An 18,967-nucleotide genomic window follows, 5' to 3' on the forward strand; every position below is an offset into this window, starting at 1 on the left:
TATTGCTCTTGTGCAAGGAAGCTTCATCGTGAATGGTCGTGTTCCGACATCTTGCTAGTGGTCGTGAGGAGGCGGACCTGCGGACGGAGAGCTGCGGTTTCCGTGCAGAGATCGTGAGGACAAGCATGGCTGGAAAAACGAGCTGCACGCCAAGGCCGTTTGCTTCACGCACGGAGCCAGGAGTGAGCGAGCGTTCCAACAGAAGCTTTACATTCCAACAGGACAATGACCCCAAACACACAGCCAAAGCAATACTGGAATGGCTTCAGAAAAAGAATGTGAACGTCCTTGAGTGGCCCAGCCAAATCCCAGACTTGAATCCCATTGAGAATCTGTGGAAAGACTTGAAGATTGCTCCACATCCAACTTCTATTAACAACTTCTCCATGCTCCACATCCAACTCACTGATGCTCCACATCCAACTTGACAGAGCTCGAGCAAATCTGTGAGGAAGAATGAGAAAAACTCCCCAAATCCAGATGTGAAAAGCTGATACAGACATACCCAAGAAGAGGTAAAGCTGTATTCGCTGCCAAAGGTGCTTTTACGAAGTATTGACTCAGGGGGCTGAATACTAATGTAAATTAGATATTTCTGTATTTCATTTTTAATTATTTTGTAAAAATTTGTAAAACAAAAATTCCACTTTGACATTATGAGGTGCTATGTGTATATCAGTGACAAATAATCTCAATTAAAACTATTTTCAATTCAGGCTGAAACAACATGTGAAAAAAGTGAAGGGGTGTGAATACTTTCTGAAGGCACTGGATATGATGCATTAATAAACAATGCGGCAAGTTAAATTAGCAATCATAAGAATTAAAGTAAAACTCTAACGTATTTGGTTTGACAGATAAGGGTGTAAAATTATACTCTATATTGGTACATGAAAATAGTTGTATCTATAAAATCAATAATCATTCAATAAAAAAACATAATTGAGCTGGTTTCATAACATGCATGGAAAATAAGCATTTACATGGTTATGCTACACATTACGTTCATTCAGACAAATTGCGCAAGAACAATAACGATTCTGCTTCACGTTATGGCTATCCCAAGTAATCTACATTTCCCTAACATAGCAAAATTAGCAGGTTAGTGAAAAAAAGTTAATAGAAAACAAGGCAGGATGGCCAATTAAATTTAAATTAATTTGAAGTGCAATAATTCTGAGAAACAAGTAGTTTCCCTAATTAGCAAGTAGGACCCAACGTGTGACCACAGAATTGCCTTTCACACCAATCAAAACTATCTGCTGTGCACAAAAACGTTTTTCCATGGTAAAAGTAAATGCTCATGCACACAAAGCTTCCATGTCTCAAACCTAATGGTTCCAAAGTTATTTTGGTCTTTGGCCACTCTGCCCATTGACTGGTATATTGGATTAGTTAGGCTCTTGTAGTCAAGGTACTGTGCAATGGAAAGAAGCTGCAAGGTCCATACAACGATAATGGGACCACCCCCATATTCTGGATGAAATCTTGAGTTGATGAGAATGGTTGAAAAAATCAAATTGCCTTGAATCACTGCCAAACGATGAAAGGTTTCTCCATTTTTGATGCGAGGAAACTTTCACGAATGAGCAGAATGTTAAAGTTCATAAACACATTTTGTTTTGCTCCTTTCCATTCACACACCGGGCCTTCAAACGTGGTACTGAATACCAGTTAGAACTTAGCTCATACTATATGTGAATGTAGCGGCACACGGCACCCAGCCTGGAAGGATAGAAAACAAAAAGAAAATAAATAATAATAATAATAAATCATACAAAACAACGAACAAAGGATCTTCCTTTCACTGCATTGCATTTTTAAAGTGGGATCATTGACGGAAGAGGACGTGTTGTTCTTTTTCATTGCAGTAGGTTGAATCCCAGGGAAAGAAACTCCACCGTCCTTTTCAGTCAAAGAACACAATGTCACATCACAACATTATTTTAACAATAACTAGTACATTGAAAGAAAAGATGCAATAAAATAATGTTAAATAAAAGCAAACAAGTGTGCGAGGTTAGGTACCAAGGCAAGATTCTCATCAACAGCAGAATTACAGAAATCAATATGGCATGTCTTTGTCACAAACACCAACATAAAGATTGCAACAGTGTTAAATGGCAGGCAACAAAAGCTTGTCAAGCCAACAACAGGTCAGATATTAAAGGCTTAAAGAGATGAAATCAAACCACAGAAATAGTTAACTCAAGCATCCTATATTTTACACTATTAATTTGGTATAAATTGCTCCAAAGCCGAAGTTATGAAATTTTACTGAATATCTATAATAATAATAATAATAATAAAAGAGAATATGTGTGTGCATGTGTGTGTGTGCGCATGTGTGTCAGTGTGTGTGTCTCCTCCATAACTCCAAAACCATGAAACTGAGCTGTCCTAAGCTTTGCATGCATACTTATCGAACTCCAAAGGAGTGCATGAATGAAAACCTGGTGTTTGGGTCTGTTTTTACACCCTTTTTGAAGATGATCAACGGGGTGCTCATAACAAAAGAAAAAACAAAATAAGCTTTGGCAAAATGGCGGTGTGCCATCTTGGTCAGCCTCTTGGATGTCACATCGGTGGGTTCTCAAGGTTCCATTTTGTTTCGGCCGATTCAAATGTGCCTTGCCTTGCAAACAAGATCTACTCTCATGGACTAATTAAAGTATATAATCAAAATCTGGATTCAGATTTGAAGATAGGATTCCATACACCAAACAAATATCAAAATCTGGAGTGAAATCTGAAAAATTTAAGATGTTAGCGATTCTCATAACCAAGTGCATATCTTTTAATAAGATTTAAGCAGGGCTGTCCTTCCGCCTTTTCTGCATCACCAAAGCATTAAACTCAACTTTTTCCACTGCTCCAACAATTATATTGAGTGAAGAAAAGATTAAGGAATGTGCCCAAAGTGTAACTTTATTAAGTGCATTGAAAATAATTAACCAGCAGGAATTCAGTGCAATGAAAACTAGAAAGCATCTGAAAATGAAAAGCCTGTCTGTTCGCTTTGTATTCAGACTTCTTCTCCTTTCGTATGCAAAACAGGATGAAAACAGATTTTAAAAAAATACAAACAATTGATGATTTTAGGCGATCTTGACCTTTTGACCTCAAAAGCAATATGCTTCAGTGACTCAGTATGCAAACCCTTCTCAAATTTCAAGTCAATTTGGATGAAAATCGACAATTTTATGCAACCTTGACATTTGTGCTTATGATCTATAAAAAAAATAATTATAATAATCCGCTTCTAGCTTTTGATTGGAGAACAATTCAGTGACCCAATACGCAAATTCTTAAAATTTCAGGACGATTTGATGAAATTTGATGATTTTTTCAACCTTGACCGTTGACCTTTCGATTAAAAAAACAATTTGCTTCTAGCTTTTCATTGGTGAAGCAATTCAGTGACCCAATATGCAAATACTAAAAATTTCAGATCAATTGTATGGAAATTCATGATTTTATGTGACGCTGACCTCAAGTTTTGGTGAATTGTTTTTTTTCTCAATATTCTCATAATAAAGGTTTCTTGAAAATTTGATGCCAAAACACAAATGGTAAATTGAAATTTCAGGTCAATTGGATGAATATTGATGATTTTAGACGATGCTGACCTTTGTCCTTTCAACAAAATTATTAATTTGTCTTCTCCATATCCTCATAATATATGCCTAAGTCACACATAGGCGGATTTGTCGGCGACTACTGGCGACTGGAAAAATCGCCACCACCCGCCGACAATCGTAATGAAACCGTAATGGACGGTCGCCTGTAGTCGTGGTTATCCTCCCCAGGTCGGCTGCAGTCGGCAAGAGCCGCAAAGGGGCCAAATATTTAAAAACGGCGCGCTCAGTCGCACTCGAAAAAAATCCGCCATGCTGTCGTGATGGAACCGCCATGCTGTCGTCGGTATCCGTAATAAGAGCGTAAAGCGGCCGCAACCCAGTCGCTCATAGTCTTCCGCAATCGCCCCACCAGCTAGCACGGCAGAGATGCGAATGCCATACGGCCTTCCTGCGGCATCTTCCCGACTACGGGCCGACACTGTTGCGGCTGCATATCGACTACAGAAGAACTACCACGTCTCCCCTGCGGCTATGGGAGACTGACGACGACAGCAGTAGGACTAGTGGCGGCCGAGTTACGGCCATTGGCGACAGAGATACGACTGCCTGGCGACTGCATTACGACATACCACGATTCCATGGCAAGACAGGATGGTGTGAGGGTCTCCGTGGAGTGAGGTCCTGTGGTGCCGACAAGGATATGGCTTTATTGTTTGGACTTGGGACTTTTGGGAACTTTATTTTTGGGACTTTGGTCCTTTGGAAACTTTATTTATGGGACTTGGGACCAGTGGAAATAATTTGTTGGACTTTATTTCCATTCTCTCTCCCTGCAGAAAAGTTTGATTATTACATTACAATGATACATCTTTATTATTTATTATTGCACATCAAACATCTTTATGCTTCATGTCATACATCATTGAAATGAATAAAGTGAAATGTAAAATAGAGAAATAAAGATTTAAAAAGTTGTGTGAATCGTCTCCAATCGCCGGCGGTCTTATTGCAGTCTTGCGGACGTCGGAGTAAACTGCCACCTGGCCCCAATGCAGTCGCCGCGATCCGCCATCGGTCGTAATCTATCCGCCAGACTGTCGCCACGCTGCCGCCGTGCATCCGCAATGCAGTCGTCGTCGATCTTCAACAGTCGCCATCCCACTCGGGGCGTCGTCGCAATGTGGCCGCCTGCAGTCGCCATACTGCCGCCTGACCATATTTGACCGCCCGAAATCGCCAGTGGTCGCCGAAAAATCTTGATCGCCGGCAGTCGCCGGTAGTCGCCAAAATATCCGCCTATGTGTGACTTAGGCATTAGCTTTGTTGAAAATTCGATGACAAAACTGAAATGGTAGAAAAGTTATGGCCCGGATTGACACATATGTGCGCGTGCGTGCGTGAACACACACACACACACACACACACACACACACACACACACACACACACACACACACACACACACACACACACACACACACACACACACACACACACACACACACACACCCCTTCACCCCCACTTCGATTTCTGTTCTCATTTCTGGTAGTTGCTAAGGTAGATTAAGACTTGCTGAAACAAATTCTGTGAAATTTGTGAACAATTCGAATTTATTTTTAAATAACCTATGCAAGGCTGTGAATTGCTTTTAAAGGGGTACTATATGCCATGCATTCTACCAATTGGTCTCATGCCCTGTCCCCTGATGTCCCCTTTGGGGACTGCTTATTCGTGGGGTCAACTTGACTTCTAATTACATTTTTAGAGGTACCTCGAGGTGTTTCACACAAAATTAAATTAAATCTGGTGAAAAACGAATGTTTTAAAATGAAATTACATCATTCTGTGCTTGCTGCAGGCAAAAGTAATCAGGCGATAGACACATGCACGTGCAGGCAGGATGACGCTCTATCCACAGGGCTTTATATGGTACAGAATGATTGTACTGATGGATACATCTGAGGCTGTTACACTTGTGCAAAAATAAGTTTGGGGAAAATCTGAAGTTTTTGAGGGATTACACACCTTGATATCATAGAATTTGTATTTGGAGGCCTGGTAAAAGTATTTATCTCGATGATAGCACATCCTCCTGCTCCCCGCTCACCCAAACTCTTGCTCTACTCTCCCTCTCCTCCTGCTCCCTGCTCACTCCTCCTCTTGCTCTACTCTTCCTCCTCCTGCTACCTTCTCATTCTTTTAATGCTACCCTCTCAATCTCGTCCTGTCCCCACTTACCCCTCCTCCTGCTCCACTATCTCTCTCTCATCTCCTGATCCATGCTCACCCCTTCTCCTGCTCCCGCACACCCCTTCTCCTGCTCCCCACTCACCCCTTCTCCTGCTCACCTTCACTTTCCTCCTGCTCCCCCCAAACCGTCATCCTGTTCCCCTCAAAACCGTCATCCTGCTCTCCTCCTCCCCGGCCTCCCGCTCCCGCCACCATCCTGCTACTCTCACCCTACACCCCACCTACCCTACCATCCCCTCCACCATAACCTCTCTACCATCCCCTCCACCTCTTTCCCTCCACTCGCCTCTCCCCACCCCACCCTCCCCTCTCCCCACCCCACCCTCCCCTCTCCCCACCCCACCCTCCTCTCTCTCCCCCCTCCTCCTCCTCTCAATAATCCTGTGAAGTGACTCTGCATTGCCTGGCAACCCCGGGACCTTTGCTACTTTGAAAAAAACCCCACCTTGCAAGGAAGACCAACATCTCCAGCACATTTTATCGGTTGGAAAAAATAAATAAAACTGAGGAATATTAAAGTTGCTACATTATTCGTGGCATTTTGCTTTCCTTTTCCGACATACGACTTCCCAAGTTATCTCATTACTGCAGTAGTTTGTCTCAACAGCAAAATAAGCATTTATACTTACAGGAAGATAGATAGCAATGAATATCCAATAAAAACGTCGCTTAGCTGGAATGTAGCCGTGGAATATGTCGTAAGTTTGTCCAAGTTTCCATTCAGATGTTCATGAAAAGACAGTCAGGGGTTAAGCGCAGAATAATTTGGTGGTTTGCACACAAGAATACACATGGGCACGGACCAGCATATGGTTTTCTGCAGGCTTGTTCGAAATAGAACTGTATTGTATTTCCCGTGTTGTATTTAGTGTGCTTTACCTGTGTAAATAAATAAGCGGAAGGAAGTAAAGAAAGCTGGTTTTTTTGTGGAGGTGGGGGGTGGGGGGGGAGGCTCCTCAAATAGAGGCATTCCAAATACAGTCCTGACCAAAAATATTGGCACCCTTGCACTTTTTTCAAATAATGCACTATTTCTTCCAGAAAATTGTTGAAATTAAAAAATATTTTGGTATCCACATTTGTATTTCTTTGGTTTGCAGTGGAACAAAACAAAAAAACTGTTACTAAATGTTAGCTTATTCCACACAGAAATCCTAAAATGGCCCGGACAATATTATTGGCACCTTTTAGAAGTTGTGAGAAATAATGAGATTTCAAGCAGGTGATTTGCCTTTACTTTAGAATTTAACTCACCTGTGGTGAGTTGCAGGTGCCTGCAATATAAAAAAGCTTTGTTTGATCTTGATCGAAGGTTGCAGCGAAGGATTGTTCGAATGGTGGAGAAAGCACCTCAATCAACTGCCAAACAGATTCAAGCTGACTTTCAGACACAAGGTACGACAGTTTCAACTCGTACCATCTGTCGCCATCTCAATGAAAGGGGGTTCTATGGTAGGAGACCCAGGACTCAGAGAGAGAGAGAGAGAGAGAGAGAGAAAGAGAGAGAGAGAGAGACATAAGAAAGCCCGACTGGAGTTTTCCAAAACACACCTGAACAAGCCAAAATCCTTCTGGAAGAATGTCCTGTTGACCGATGAGACCAAATTAGAGCTTTTTGGTGAAGCACATCATCTCTATGTTTACAGAAAACAAAATGAAGCCTTCAAAGAAAAGAACACCTTCCCTACAGTCAAACATGGAGGAGGTTCAGTGATGTTTTGGGGTTGCTGTGCTGTCTCTGGCACTGGGTGCCTTGAATGTGTGCATGGCATCATGAAATCAGGAGATTACCAAGGCATTTTGGAGCGCAATGTTCAACCCAGTGTCAGAAAGCTGGGTCTTCGTCGAAGGTCATGGGTCTTGCAGCAGGACAATGACCCCCAACACACTTCAATAAACACACAGGAATGGTTCAAAACAAAACGATGGACTGTTCTGAAGTGGCCAGCAACGAGTCCAGATCTAATTCCCATTGAACACCTATGGGAAGATCTGAAAACAGCAGTTGGGAGAAGGCACCGTTCAAATCTGGGAGAACTGGGGCAGTTTGCACAAGAGTGAGACAAACTGCCAGGAGAGAGGTGTAGGAAGCTCATTCATGGCTATAGGAAGCGCTTGACTGCAGATATTTTGTCCATAGGCTGTGCTACCAAATATTAAGTCAAGGGTCTTAATAATTTGGTCAATGCCATTTCTTATTATTTTTGGTTCACGAGTTATCAGAGTGACCACCATATTCGTCATGGGTGTGTGTCTGTCTGTGTGTCTGTCTGTGTGTCTGTCTGTCTGTCTGCAGCAGAACTACCCGATGATATCATCCGATCTTGATGAAACTTGGGTGGGAGGTTGATATCATGATCTAGTTGTGTCCTGCCTAGAGTGGGCGTATTGCGCCCATTGTGGGCCGAGCGACACCCGAAAAAGATGTCTTTTTAAGGGATAATGGAGTTCAAGCTACATCTTCTCCGAGGGAGTTGGTGGAATCTGACAGGGGTTTCGGTATTTGGTTAGGCCAATGTGTCTAGCCTCGCGGAGCTCGATTTTTCATTTTCGCCCCAAGGTCAAGGTCACAAGGTCACAAAATTTAGAAAAGTCGATTTTTGATGGTTTTATTACATTGTTCGCTTCCTGGTAGGGTGAAATGTCGTACATGATCTTATATTATCACATACATCATGAAGTACAAGTTTTCCAACAAATTTCAGATTCTTCGACCTTTGACCTTCGAAGGTGACAAAGGTCAAATTTTCAAAGTTGTCGGAATCTAACCGAATTTTCGGTATTGTGTAGCTAACTAACCTCATAACTGATTATAAATTATTTTCTATCTCATTTCAAGGTCAGTAACCTTCGTTTTGTCATTTCAAGGCCACAAAGGTCAAATTTTCAAAGTTGTCGGAATCGAACCGAATTTTTCTTCTGGGGGTCCTCCCCTTACAACTAGAGCAGAGTCCGAGAGTTGGAAGAAATAGGTAAACAAAAAAGGTAAATAATGCCAATGCGATGCAATTTAAAATTTATAGAAGTTAAACTGAAGTCTGAAGTTGCGACAGGGCGATTATTAAATTAAAGTTATTCTATACCATAATGTTGTGTGTAGATAATTTAAAGGTCAGCACCACACACAATTACGTACAGCTGGCTCCGGGCCTGTTTCGGCTATAGTCCGTCCTTTGTCATTGAATAACGCTCGCTCGTGAACCATCGTCGTCTCCTGACTTGTCTGATTCCAATAGGATATATTAAGTTCTGAATCAAAAACAAAGGTTCTGTAATATCAACAGTGAAATAAAGAATTGTGGAGACCAAATACTTTTGTCAATTTCAACTTGTTTTTAGAGAAAATTGTGAGGTATTTGAAAAATGTGTTAGGGATGTGTTTGACTGACACAATCTGTCTATTTCCCGACCCGGATCTCAGGCAACGGAGTATCTTCTCTTCTGGACTTGGTTATGTCTAACTTCCCTGAAAATGTCTGCTGCTCTTCTGCTCCAATCGGCTCATCTGATCATGTGCTTGTTAAAGTGGACATCTCTCTGACCATTCTCAGGGAGCATCCTCAGCGTCGACGAGTCTGGAATTTCACTCAGGCCAACTGGCGCGGTCTTCAAGCAGCCATCAATCATCTGGACTGGTCTCCCATCTCTACCGCCTCTGACATCAACTCATCCCGGGAATTCTTCCAAAGTCAATTGCTCTCTCTCATGCACAGATTTATCCCGTCTCGTCTTCAGTTGTCATACCCTTCCTCCCGTCCATGGTACATCTTGTGGTGAGGCTGTTGCCCAGAAACAACATGCCTTCGTCTCCTGGAAAGCAAATCCAATGGAAGGAAATCTCATTTCCTTTCACAAAGCCCAAAACAAGTGGGTGTCCAACCTCAGGAGAGCCAGGAAACAATATCTCTCCATCTCAAGACCGAACTCTCTTATCTCTCTCCCTCTTCCAAATCTTGGTGGTGTCTGGTCAAATCTGTTTCTGGTGTTTGTTCCCCCTCCATCCCCTCCCTTACCTCAAACGGCTACACAGCTGACTCCACACATGAAAAAGCTGAATGCCTCAACTCTGTGTTTGCCTCTAAATCTTGTGTCCCAAACACATCCCTCTCTGTACCCACCATACCCAGTCGTACCCAGCTGCTCCTGGACTCGGTGTCCTTTCCTCCTGACAAGGTGGAAAAGTTTCTGTCAACCCTCGACTCTGATTCTGCAACTGGACCTGACGGCATCAGCCCACGGGTCCTAAAATCCTGTTCTTCCGCTCTTTCACTCCCCCTCTCTGTTCTTTTCACCCTCTTTTTGCTCAAGGTCATCTGCCATCTGCTTGGAAATCAGCCAACATCACCGCTTTACACAAAAAAGGTGCAAAAACAGATCCTAGCAACTGCAGACCAATCAGCCTTCTCCCAATTATCAGCAAAGTCATGGAATACATCATTGCTTTGGATATGAAATCTTTCCTCTTCTCCAATGGCTTGATCTCTGATCATCAATTTGGTTTCAGACCAAGTCACTCTACTCTGGACATGCTGCTTCTGTTGTCTCAACAATGGATGGAGGTCCTCAATGCCAAACAGGAAATTAGAGCCGTCTCCCTCGACATATCACGTGCCTTCGATACGGTCTGGCACCCCGCTCTGCTCACCAAACTCTCCTCCTTTGGTATCCATGGAAATCTCCACGCATGGCTGGCGGACTTCCTCTCCAGTCGTAGTCAACGTGTGGCCCTGAATGGGTTTCTCTCATCTCCTCTTCCTGTTCAGGCTGGAGTTCCCCAAGGCAGTGTTCTGGGCCCTGTGCTTTTTCTGGTCTTCATCAATGATCTCTCTGACTCTTTTGAAAGTCCTCTCTATCTCTTTGCTGATGACTCCACTCTCTGCCGCTCCATTCCTCATCCCTCAGATCAGCAGTCTGCAGCCTCCTCACTCTCTGCAGACCTGGACAAAATCACAGACTGGGCAAACAAGTGGAACATGTCTTTCAATCCTGACAAATCTCACACTCTTACGATGTCTCTATGAAAAGACCGACTGGACAACCCTCCCATCCACTTTCTGAATAATCCTCTCCAAGAAGTTCTGTCACTCAAGCTTTTGGGTCTCACTATCTGCCATGATCTTTCCTGGGAAAACCACATTTCAAATCTGGCCTCCAAAGCCAGTCGCCGACTGGGCATCTTCCGTCGTGCGAAGTCCTTCCTTGGCACACCTGAGCTCCTCACCACATACAAGGCTTTCATCCACAGCTCAATGGAATACTGCTCTCCCCTCTGGGCTGGTGCTCCTGCCTCACACCTAGCTCGTCTTCACGCTGTTGAAACCAAAGCGTTCAGAATCATTGGTATCTCCCGTGATGAAGCTACCTCCGAGGGCCTTTCACTTACTCACCGCAGGCAGGTTGGTGGTCTTTCTGTCTTCTACCGCCTCCTCTCCGGCCTTGCTCCTCCAGCTCTCTCTGGGCTCTGTCCCCCAAATATTCCTACAGGTCGCACAAGATCTGGCTGCAACCCTCTTATCGTTAAACTGCTAAAATCAAGACTCTCTGCTCACCTTCACTCCTTCATTCCTCTTTTCTCCCGCCTCTGGAACAAACTCCCTCACTCTCTTCAATCCCACTCCTCCCTCCAGGTCTTTAAAACAGCTGTTCACCACCATCTCTTATCTTCCCCCATCCAAAACCTTGATCTTTTCTACTCCCGCTAATTCACCCCAGATCCACTTTTTTGAAATTCCAACTTCTTTCCTGGAAGTCCTTGGTGTCCTTGTGTTTATACTTCTCCCACCCCCCCCCCCCCCTTCCCACGCCGCCTCCCCCCAAGCCCTCTCCTTCCCACACATTCCCGATGTCCCTGCTCTCAAATGTGTTTGTGTGCTTCCCCTTCTCTCCCCATCTTGTCTACCGCTCCCCTTTTTATATACTTTGTTTGTTTGTCTGTTTGATTTGTTTGTGTGATAAATGTTAGCTCTTTCATGAGCCTCGATTATGTATACAAAAAAAAAAAGAAAAAAAAAAAGGTGCCAATATTTTTGGCCATGACTATATATAGTATATATCCATCCGTTTGGGCTACCAAAGGTGACATTTAGGGAAACTGGAGAAAGGGGTGAGCATTTCATCTTTCATGGCGGAATATGTTGGGAATTCTGCAGTTAAATATGCTCCAGAAGTTTCAAGTTATCTAAAAATTTAGCTACATCAGAATAGGACGAGACTATTACGCACTTGCCAATAAGTACAAGAACATTGAGGAGGCAACCAGAAAGGAGTAATTAAGGTTCATTTTGTGAAGCAGATCTCTGGGTCCAAATCCCACATTAGTCAACTTCAGCCTTCCTCACTGGATGAACCACTCCCTTCCACATTTAATTTTGGACGTACACAGGTTGCATTTATTTAGCATTACTTGAAGCGAGTTTGGTGCTGTATAATCCGGCTAAGCGAGGTTTTACTGCATTTAAATGTTAGGTATTTTACGGGTTTGTCAAATAGGTTTTAGTAAACGTTAAAAAAAAACAAAAAAAAAACAACAACAACAGCAAACATGGGGTTTGGGTATTACTCAAACCTGCAGAGCGTCGATTACACCAACAAGATGAGACTCTTCGGTAATGGAAAAATGAAAATAGATGGAAATTAAATTCATCATTAATATTGCGAAACAAATTAACTTATAAGGAGCATCTTGGCACTTGAGAACCACCATTATTTGGGTTTTGTCATCATTCCACAAATACCCTTATATGTTTATAAGGCGAGACAATAACTCACGAGTCACTTTCGACAATTCCTCATGAACACATATTTGATTCAGAAATTGATCGAATTGAGAAAGGAATGACGAAAAAGACAACAAATATCATGTTTGGCGTAAAATAAATAACACATGAATAATTATTGCAGCCACTTCTGATGTTTTATAATGTTGAAAAATCCAATAATATTCACACTCACAGCACGAGAAATAAAATAGTCCATTACTTACCATGATTTCATCCTGTTGGCAGGATGACAGAGAAGAAAAATAAATTGAAGGAAGATGAAACAAAGCAGTTGGTGTGAAAGGCCAAGTTGAAAAAAAAAGACAGGGGGAGGAGTGTTTACCATATACATGTATATAAATGTACATATATAATTAAAAAGAAAAATGTGCATCCAACCAAAAAGAAACTAGATCTACTCTGCCAAATCCTATAAATAAACAAGAAAGGGTAGATCCGGTATGAGGCAACATTTCACTCTGTTCCCAAGCAAACTTGCTCAGACTAAGCCAAAATGTATCATCCCAACCGCCCAATCTAATACCATGAAATATACTAGCAGGCACTCCCGCACTTAGGTGGAATGAGCACTACCTTTGGTGGCAGCCGGTATTACAAATCATCTTCCTTTATCTTCATATTATAGAACCTTCTCAAAATATGATAATGCTTATGAGGAGTACGATATGTTGTGATAAATAAAATTTCTTTCAAAGATGATAAGAATCAAGTGCAATTCCAAGAATGTCCCGCAGCACAATGCCAACAGAAGGTAGGCCAAGAAGGGTACTCCGACCTGCAGGCCTGTAGAGTGGGAGTACCTGCTAGTACACATAACACATGTATACGCATTTGCTCCATTATAGATTATGAATACAAGTCTGTGACAACTTCAAGGTTTCCTTCACTTTTCTTTTGGCAAGCTCAAAATCAAGAAATAAAGCTCATTCATTAATATCAAAATTCAGTGAAGTAGCACCAGTTGCTGTCACCCTTTTGCCAAATACTCGTTCAGAATTCACTGCCTCTGGAGTCGTGCTTGTTTGTACTTTTCCAATACACCATTTTAGACTTCAAGCCTTCAATTTTATCTATCTGACTGCCATGGAATATACTTCCTGCCTTTGCCATTTAGACCAACTCAAAATATGTGCTCACAATATATATACTGTATATATATATATATATATATATAGCATGTCGGACTGAAATGTAAACAAGGAAGGTCATGAGCATACCTGATTCACAACCGACTTCTTTGTGGACTGGCTACTGCGTTGCTGAGCGCTGTGACATCACAAAAAAGGAAATACAAAATAGTTAACATTTCTTCCGAAAAGTTTATATGTCATTATCCAATATTTATGAGCAACTACAAATATTCGAAAATGTATGGTCTAGACATCTAAAACACGTCTCTAAAGCAACCATAAAGGAGCAAACACCATGTAGAACAAACTATGTATGGCAGGCTGATCCTTGAAGATCATTAATGCGACACTTGGACTTTCAAAACAAACTTCAACCATGGAAATTCTCAGAGATGCAACTCATTTTAGAGAAATTAAGAATATACAATATTGCCGTCTTCATCTGGATTTGAAGCTGCAACCTCTGGAATGCTTCGCAAGCATCCTCACCAATACACCACCGATGCAAACTTCAGAAATGGAATATTCAAAGTAATTAAATCAACAACTAGAGAGTTTATAGAACACCTTAACTACCCCACGAAGTGTTTAATACAATTCAATTGAAATAAAATATTGATTTTTAAGGTCGTAGAACAAAATTAATTCCAGAAGCTTAGCACTGTTGTTGCAGTGCATATTACATCACTTTATTTTAAATGTTACAATAGTTTTTAGTGCCTGTTGTTTGTGTCCTTTACGACGTCCTGAGAACAGGAAGTTTCCTGTTTGGAGTGATTTCCCATTTTGTTCGACTGCCAGGCAGGCAAGCAGAGGAAAAAATAATCCCATCTTCTATGCATGCAGCCATCAATCTGGCAGCCATCAAGCAGCCATCAATCATCTGGACTGGTCTCCCATCTCTACCGCCTCTGACATCAACTCATCCTGGGAATTCTTTCAAAGTAAATTGCTCTCTCTCATGCACAGATTTATCCCATCTCGTCTTCAGTTGTCATACCCTTCCTCCCGTCCATGGTACACGGAATCTTGTGGTGAGGCTGTTGCCCTGAAACAACTTGCTTTCGTCTCCTGGAAAGCAAATCCAACAGAAGGAAATCTCATTTCCTTTCACAAAGCCCGAAACAAGTGTGTGTCCACCCTCAGGAGAGCCAGGAAACAATATCTCACCGTTCTCAAGACCGAACTCTCTTATCTGTCTCCCTCTTCCAAATCCTGGTGGCATCTGGTCAAATCTGTTTCTGGTGTTTGTTCCCCCTCCATCCCCTCCCTCACCTCAAACGGCTTAACGGCTGACTCCGCACGTGAAAAAGCTGAATGCCTCAACTCTGTGTTTGCCTCTAAATCTTGTGTCCCAAACCCATCCCTCTCTGTACCCACCGTACCCAGTCGTACCCAGCTGCTCCTGGACTCTGTGTCCTTTCCTCCTGACAAGGTGGAAAAGTTTCTGTCAACCCTCGACTCTGATTCTGCAACTGGTCCTGACGGCATCAGCCCACGGGTCCTAAAATCATGTGCTTCCGCTCTTTCACTCCCTCTTTCTGTTCTCTTCACCGTCTCCTTTGCTCAAGGTCATCTGCCATCTGCTTGGAAATCAGCCAACATCACCGCTTTGCACAAAAAAGGTGCAAAAACAGATCCCAGCAACTACAGACCAATCAGCCTTCTCCCAATTATCAGCAAAGTCATGGAATCCATCATTGCTTCAGATATGAAATCTTTCCTCTTCTCCAATGGCTTGATCTCTGATCAGCAATTTGGTTTCAGACCTGGTCACTCTACTCTGGACATGCTGCTTCTGCTTTCTCAACAATGGATGGAGGTCCTCAACGCCAAACAGGTAATTAGAGCCGTCTCCCTTGACATTTCACGTGCCTTCGATACGGTCTGGCACCCTGCTCTGCTCACCAAACCCTCCTCCTTTGGTATCCATGGAAATCTCCACGCATGGCTGGCGGACTTCCTCTCTGGTCGTAGTCAACGTGTGGCCCTGAATGGGTTTCTCTCATCTCCTCTTCCTGTTCAGGCTGGAGTTCCCCAAGGTAGTGTTCTGGGCCCTCTGCTTTTTCTGGTCTTCATCAATGATCTCTCTGACTCTCTTGAAAATCCTCTCTATCTCTTTGCTGACAACTCTACTCTCTGTCGCTCCATTCCTCATCCCTCAGATCGGCAGTCTGAAACCTCCTCACTCTCTGCAGACCTGGACAAAATCACAGACTGGGCAAACAAATGGAACATGTCTTTCAATCCTGATAAATCTCACACTCTTACGATGTCTCTCCGAAAAGATCGACTGGAAAACCCTCCCATCTAATTTCTGAATAATCCTCTCCAAGAAGTTCTGTCACTCAAGCTTTTGGGTCTCACTATTTGCCATGATCTTTCCTGGGAAAACCACATTTCAAATCTGGCCTCCAAAGCCAGTCGCCGACTGGGCATCCTCCGTCGTGCGAAGTCCTTCCTTGGCACACCTAAGCTCCTCACCACATACAAGGCTTTCATCCGCAGCTCTATGGAATACTGCTCTCCCCTCTGGTCTGGTGCTCCTGCCTCACACCTAGCCGGTCTTCACGCTGTTGAAACCAAAGCGTTCAGAATCATTGGAATCTCCCGCGATGAAGCTAACTCCAAGGGCCTTTCATTCACTCACCGCAGGCAGGTTGGTGGTCTTTCCGTCTTCTACAGACTCCTCTCTGGCCTTGCCCCCCCAGCCCTCTCTGGGCTCTGTCCCCCAAATATTCCTACAGGTCGCACAAGATCTGCCTGCAACCCTCTTATGGTTAAACTGCCAAAATCAAGACTTTCTGCTCACCTTCACTCCTTCATTCCTCTTTTCTCCCGCCTCTGGAACAAACTCCCTCACTCTCTTCAATCCCACTCCACCCTCCAGGTCTTTAAAACAGCTGTTCACCACCATCTCTTATCCTCCCCCATCCAAAACCTTGATCTTTTCTACCCCCGCTAATTTCGGTCCCCTTGTGTTTTATACTTCTCCCACCCCCCCCCCCCCCCCTTCCCACGCCTCCTGCCCCCAAGCCCTCTCCCTCCCACACTTCTCCCTGCTCTCAAATGTTGTGGTTGTGTGCTTCCCCTTCTCTCCCCATCTTGTCTTCCGCTCCCTCTTTTTGTATATTTTGTTTGTCTGGTTGATTTGTTTGTGAAATAAATGTTGGCTCTTTCACGAGCCTGGATTCAGTATACAAAAAAAAAAAAAAAAAAAAAATGCAATATCGGGATGAGTTCAGAGCTAAAGTACTGCTGAATTATAGGTTTGTGTTCCCATTAATGTTCCAATTTTTGTTCAGAATATACTGTAACATTTAAGTTTTTCATCGATCATAAACTCATGTTTGTGGACGGACAGATGGACAAAGCCAGACACAGACAGACAGACAGTGAACCAATTGCTTAACCCGGCTTTTCGCTTCATATGCGTGGGGTAATAACTTAAAGAATGCAGACCCTTGCATTTTCAAATTGTAAAATTAGGCTGCGAGATGTAGAGACTTGTAAATATAAAGAAACCTAACCCTAATCATGGGAAAAAACTTGAATCTCTAAAGGACTTCAACAAATGCTAAAACAAATTTATATTAATAGCAAGAGGTGAACACTGTTTCGACACCTGAACTTTCAAAAAAAAAATTAAGCAATCTGTTAATGCCATGGAAATTCTCAGAGATGCAACTCATTTTAGAGAAATCAAGAATATACAATATTGCTGTCTTCACCTGGATTTGAAGCCACAACCTCTGGAATGATTGGCAAGCATCCTCCCTACTGCACCGCCATGCTTTCCTTCATAACATGAACCCCCTTGTTTTTGGTTCGTTGGAAACTACAATTCACGACAATGATGCGATAGGTGGGGCGAGAGCAGGCATTGGCTTGGTTCGGGCAAAGGCAGGCGGTGGCAAGAGCGGGGTGGCAGCAGGCGTGGCAAGAAAGAGACCAGGCAGGTAAAACAGTAACATCAATACACGATGAAAATTGTATGGTAGGCTTATTAAATAGCTATTTTGGCTTCAATACTTGATCAATAATAATTATGGGACGTACCAGAAGTTGACAGAATCTATTGAGGAGGTGCACAAAGGATTTTTGAGGAGTTCTAGCAGTAGCGGACTGGGTCTTAAAACCGGCCCGGGCATCCTTCACCTAGGTCGGCCCATTATTCATTTATATGTTGCTTATCTGAGAAAATAGACGAAATGCTTGAAAAAAAACAACTAAATAAAATCCACTAAAAATTACATTTATTTTCAGTAACACGAGCACATGTCATGTCTGAGAGAGTAGGTGCCTGCGCAGTTCGCTGCTTCTGGCAGCCACACCATCAATGATATCCTTAGTTTCAAGTTTGGCCAGGATCCCTTTTTCCACAGACATCAACATGAACGCCTCAAGATTTCTTGTGTCATTGGACTTCGCAGACGGCTTTTGATTCTCTTCAAACAGAGAAAGACCGTTCACATGCCACTTGTGACACAGGCAGCGTTAGCAGCAGCTTGTTGGCAAGCCCAATGCTCTTGTAGGCATCAGTCAAGAGGTTCAACTTGAGGAGCACCTTGTAGCAGCAGAGAGGACAGGCTTTACATGACTTACATGTACTTGACAGAGTCTTCCTGTCCTGTTCAGACTCACTGTCCTCCTGCACTGTATAAGCATCTGCTCCTAATTGTTTCAGTGTTGAGCATTGTTCTCCAAGGCTTCGCAGTTCTTTTCGTAGTTGTTCCACAGTGACACCATCATCAAATCTCAGCAAATGTTTATGCAGCTCTTCCATAGCTCAATGCTCAATCCATAGCTCAATCCATAGATCAATGGCACTTGATCAAAGTTCCTTGGGTGAAGAAGTGAGAGATCAGCATTCAATCTTGATGTTGCTGATCTGTCAAACCGCTGCTCAATGCTGCTCACAATAGTGTCCACTATTCGGTTGGACCAATTTACACAATAGTGTCCAATTTAGCATCGTAAGTCAGTTTGCGACATTGTTATCAATACTAGATCAGTAGTCAGTAGACCTATCTGAACTTACTAGGCCTATCGGCTCAAAATCCTTTTAACTGCTGACTTGGTAGTTTTTACAATGAAGGAAACACGTTTCGGGAGTACATACGACATAGCGATTGTGAATGTAACAGCTCTGAGGCGTCTTTCGCTTAGCATCGCAGTGATGACGAGCACCAACATGACGGCTGTAATATTAAAATCTGGCTTCAA

General features: G+C 43.0%; 1 protein-coding gene across 1 annotated transcript in view; it reads right to left on the reverse strand.

Moving 5' to 3' along the window:
* Positions 1-18,967, reverse strand: part of LOC137417140 (dynamin-1) — a 209,613-nt gene that overhangs the window by 117,046 nt on the left and 73,600 nt on the right. The window contains exons 14-16 of the mRNA XM_078774835.1: positions 13,829-13,877; positions 12,815-12,826; positions 1,693-1,725 (exon numbers count right to left, since the gene is read on the reverse strand). Coding sequence (XP_078630961.1) covers positions 1,693-1,725; positions 12,815-12,826; positions 13,829-13,877 — 94 coding nt within the window. The remainder of the gene's footprint in view (positions 1-1,692; positions 1,726-12,814; positions 12,827-13,828; positions 13,878-18,967) is intronic.

The sequence above is a fragment of the Myxine glutinosa genome, chromosome 3 (assembly GCF_964187855.1).
Source record: "Myxine glutinosa chromosome 3, kmMyxGlut1.1, whole genome shotgun sequence".
In the NCBI taxonomy this organism is placed as follows: domain Eukaryota; kingdom Metazoa; phylum Chordata; class Myxini; order Myxiniformes; family Myxinidae; genus Myxine; species Myxine glutinosa.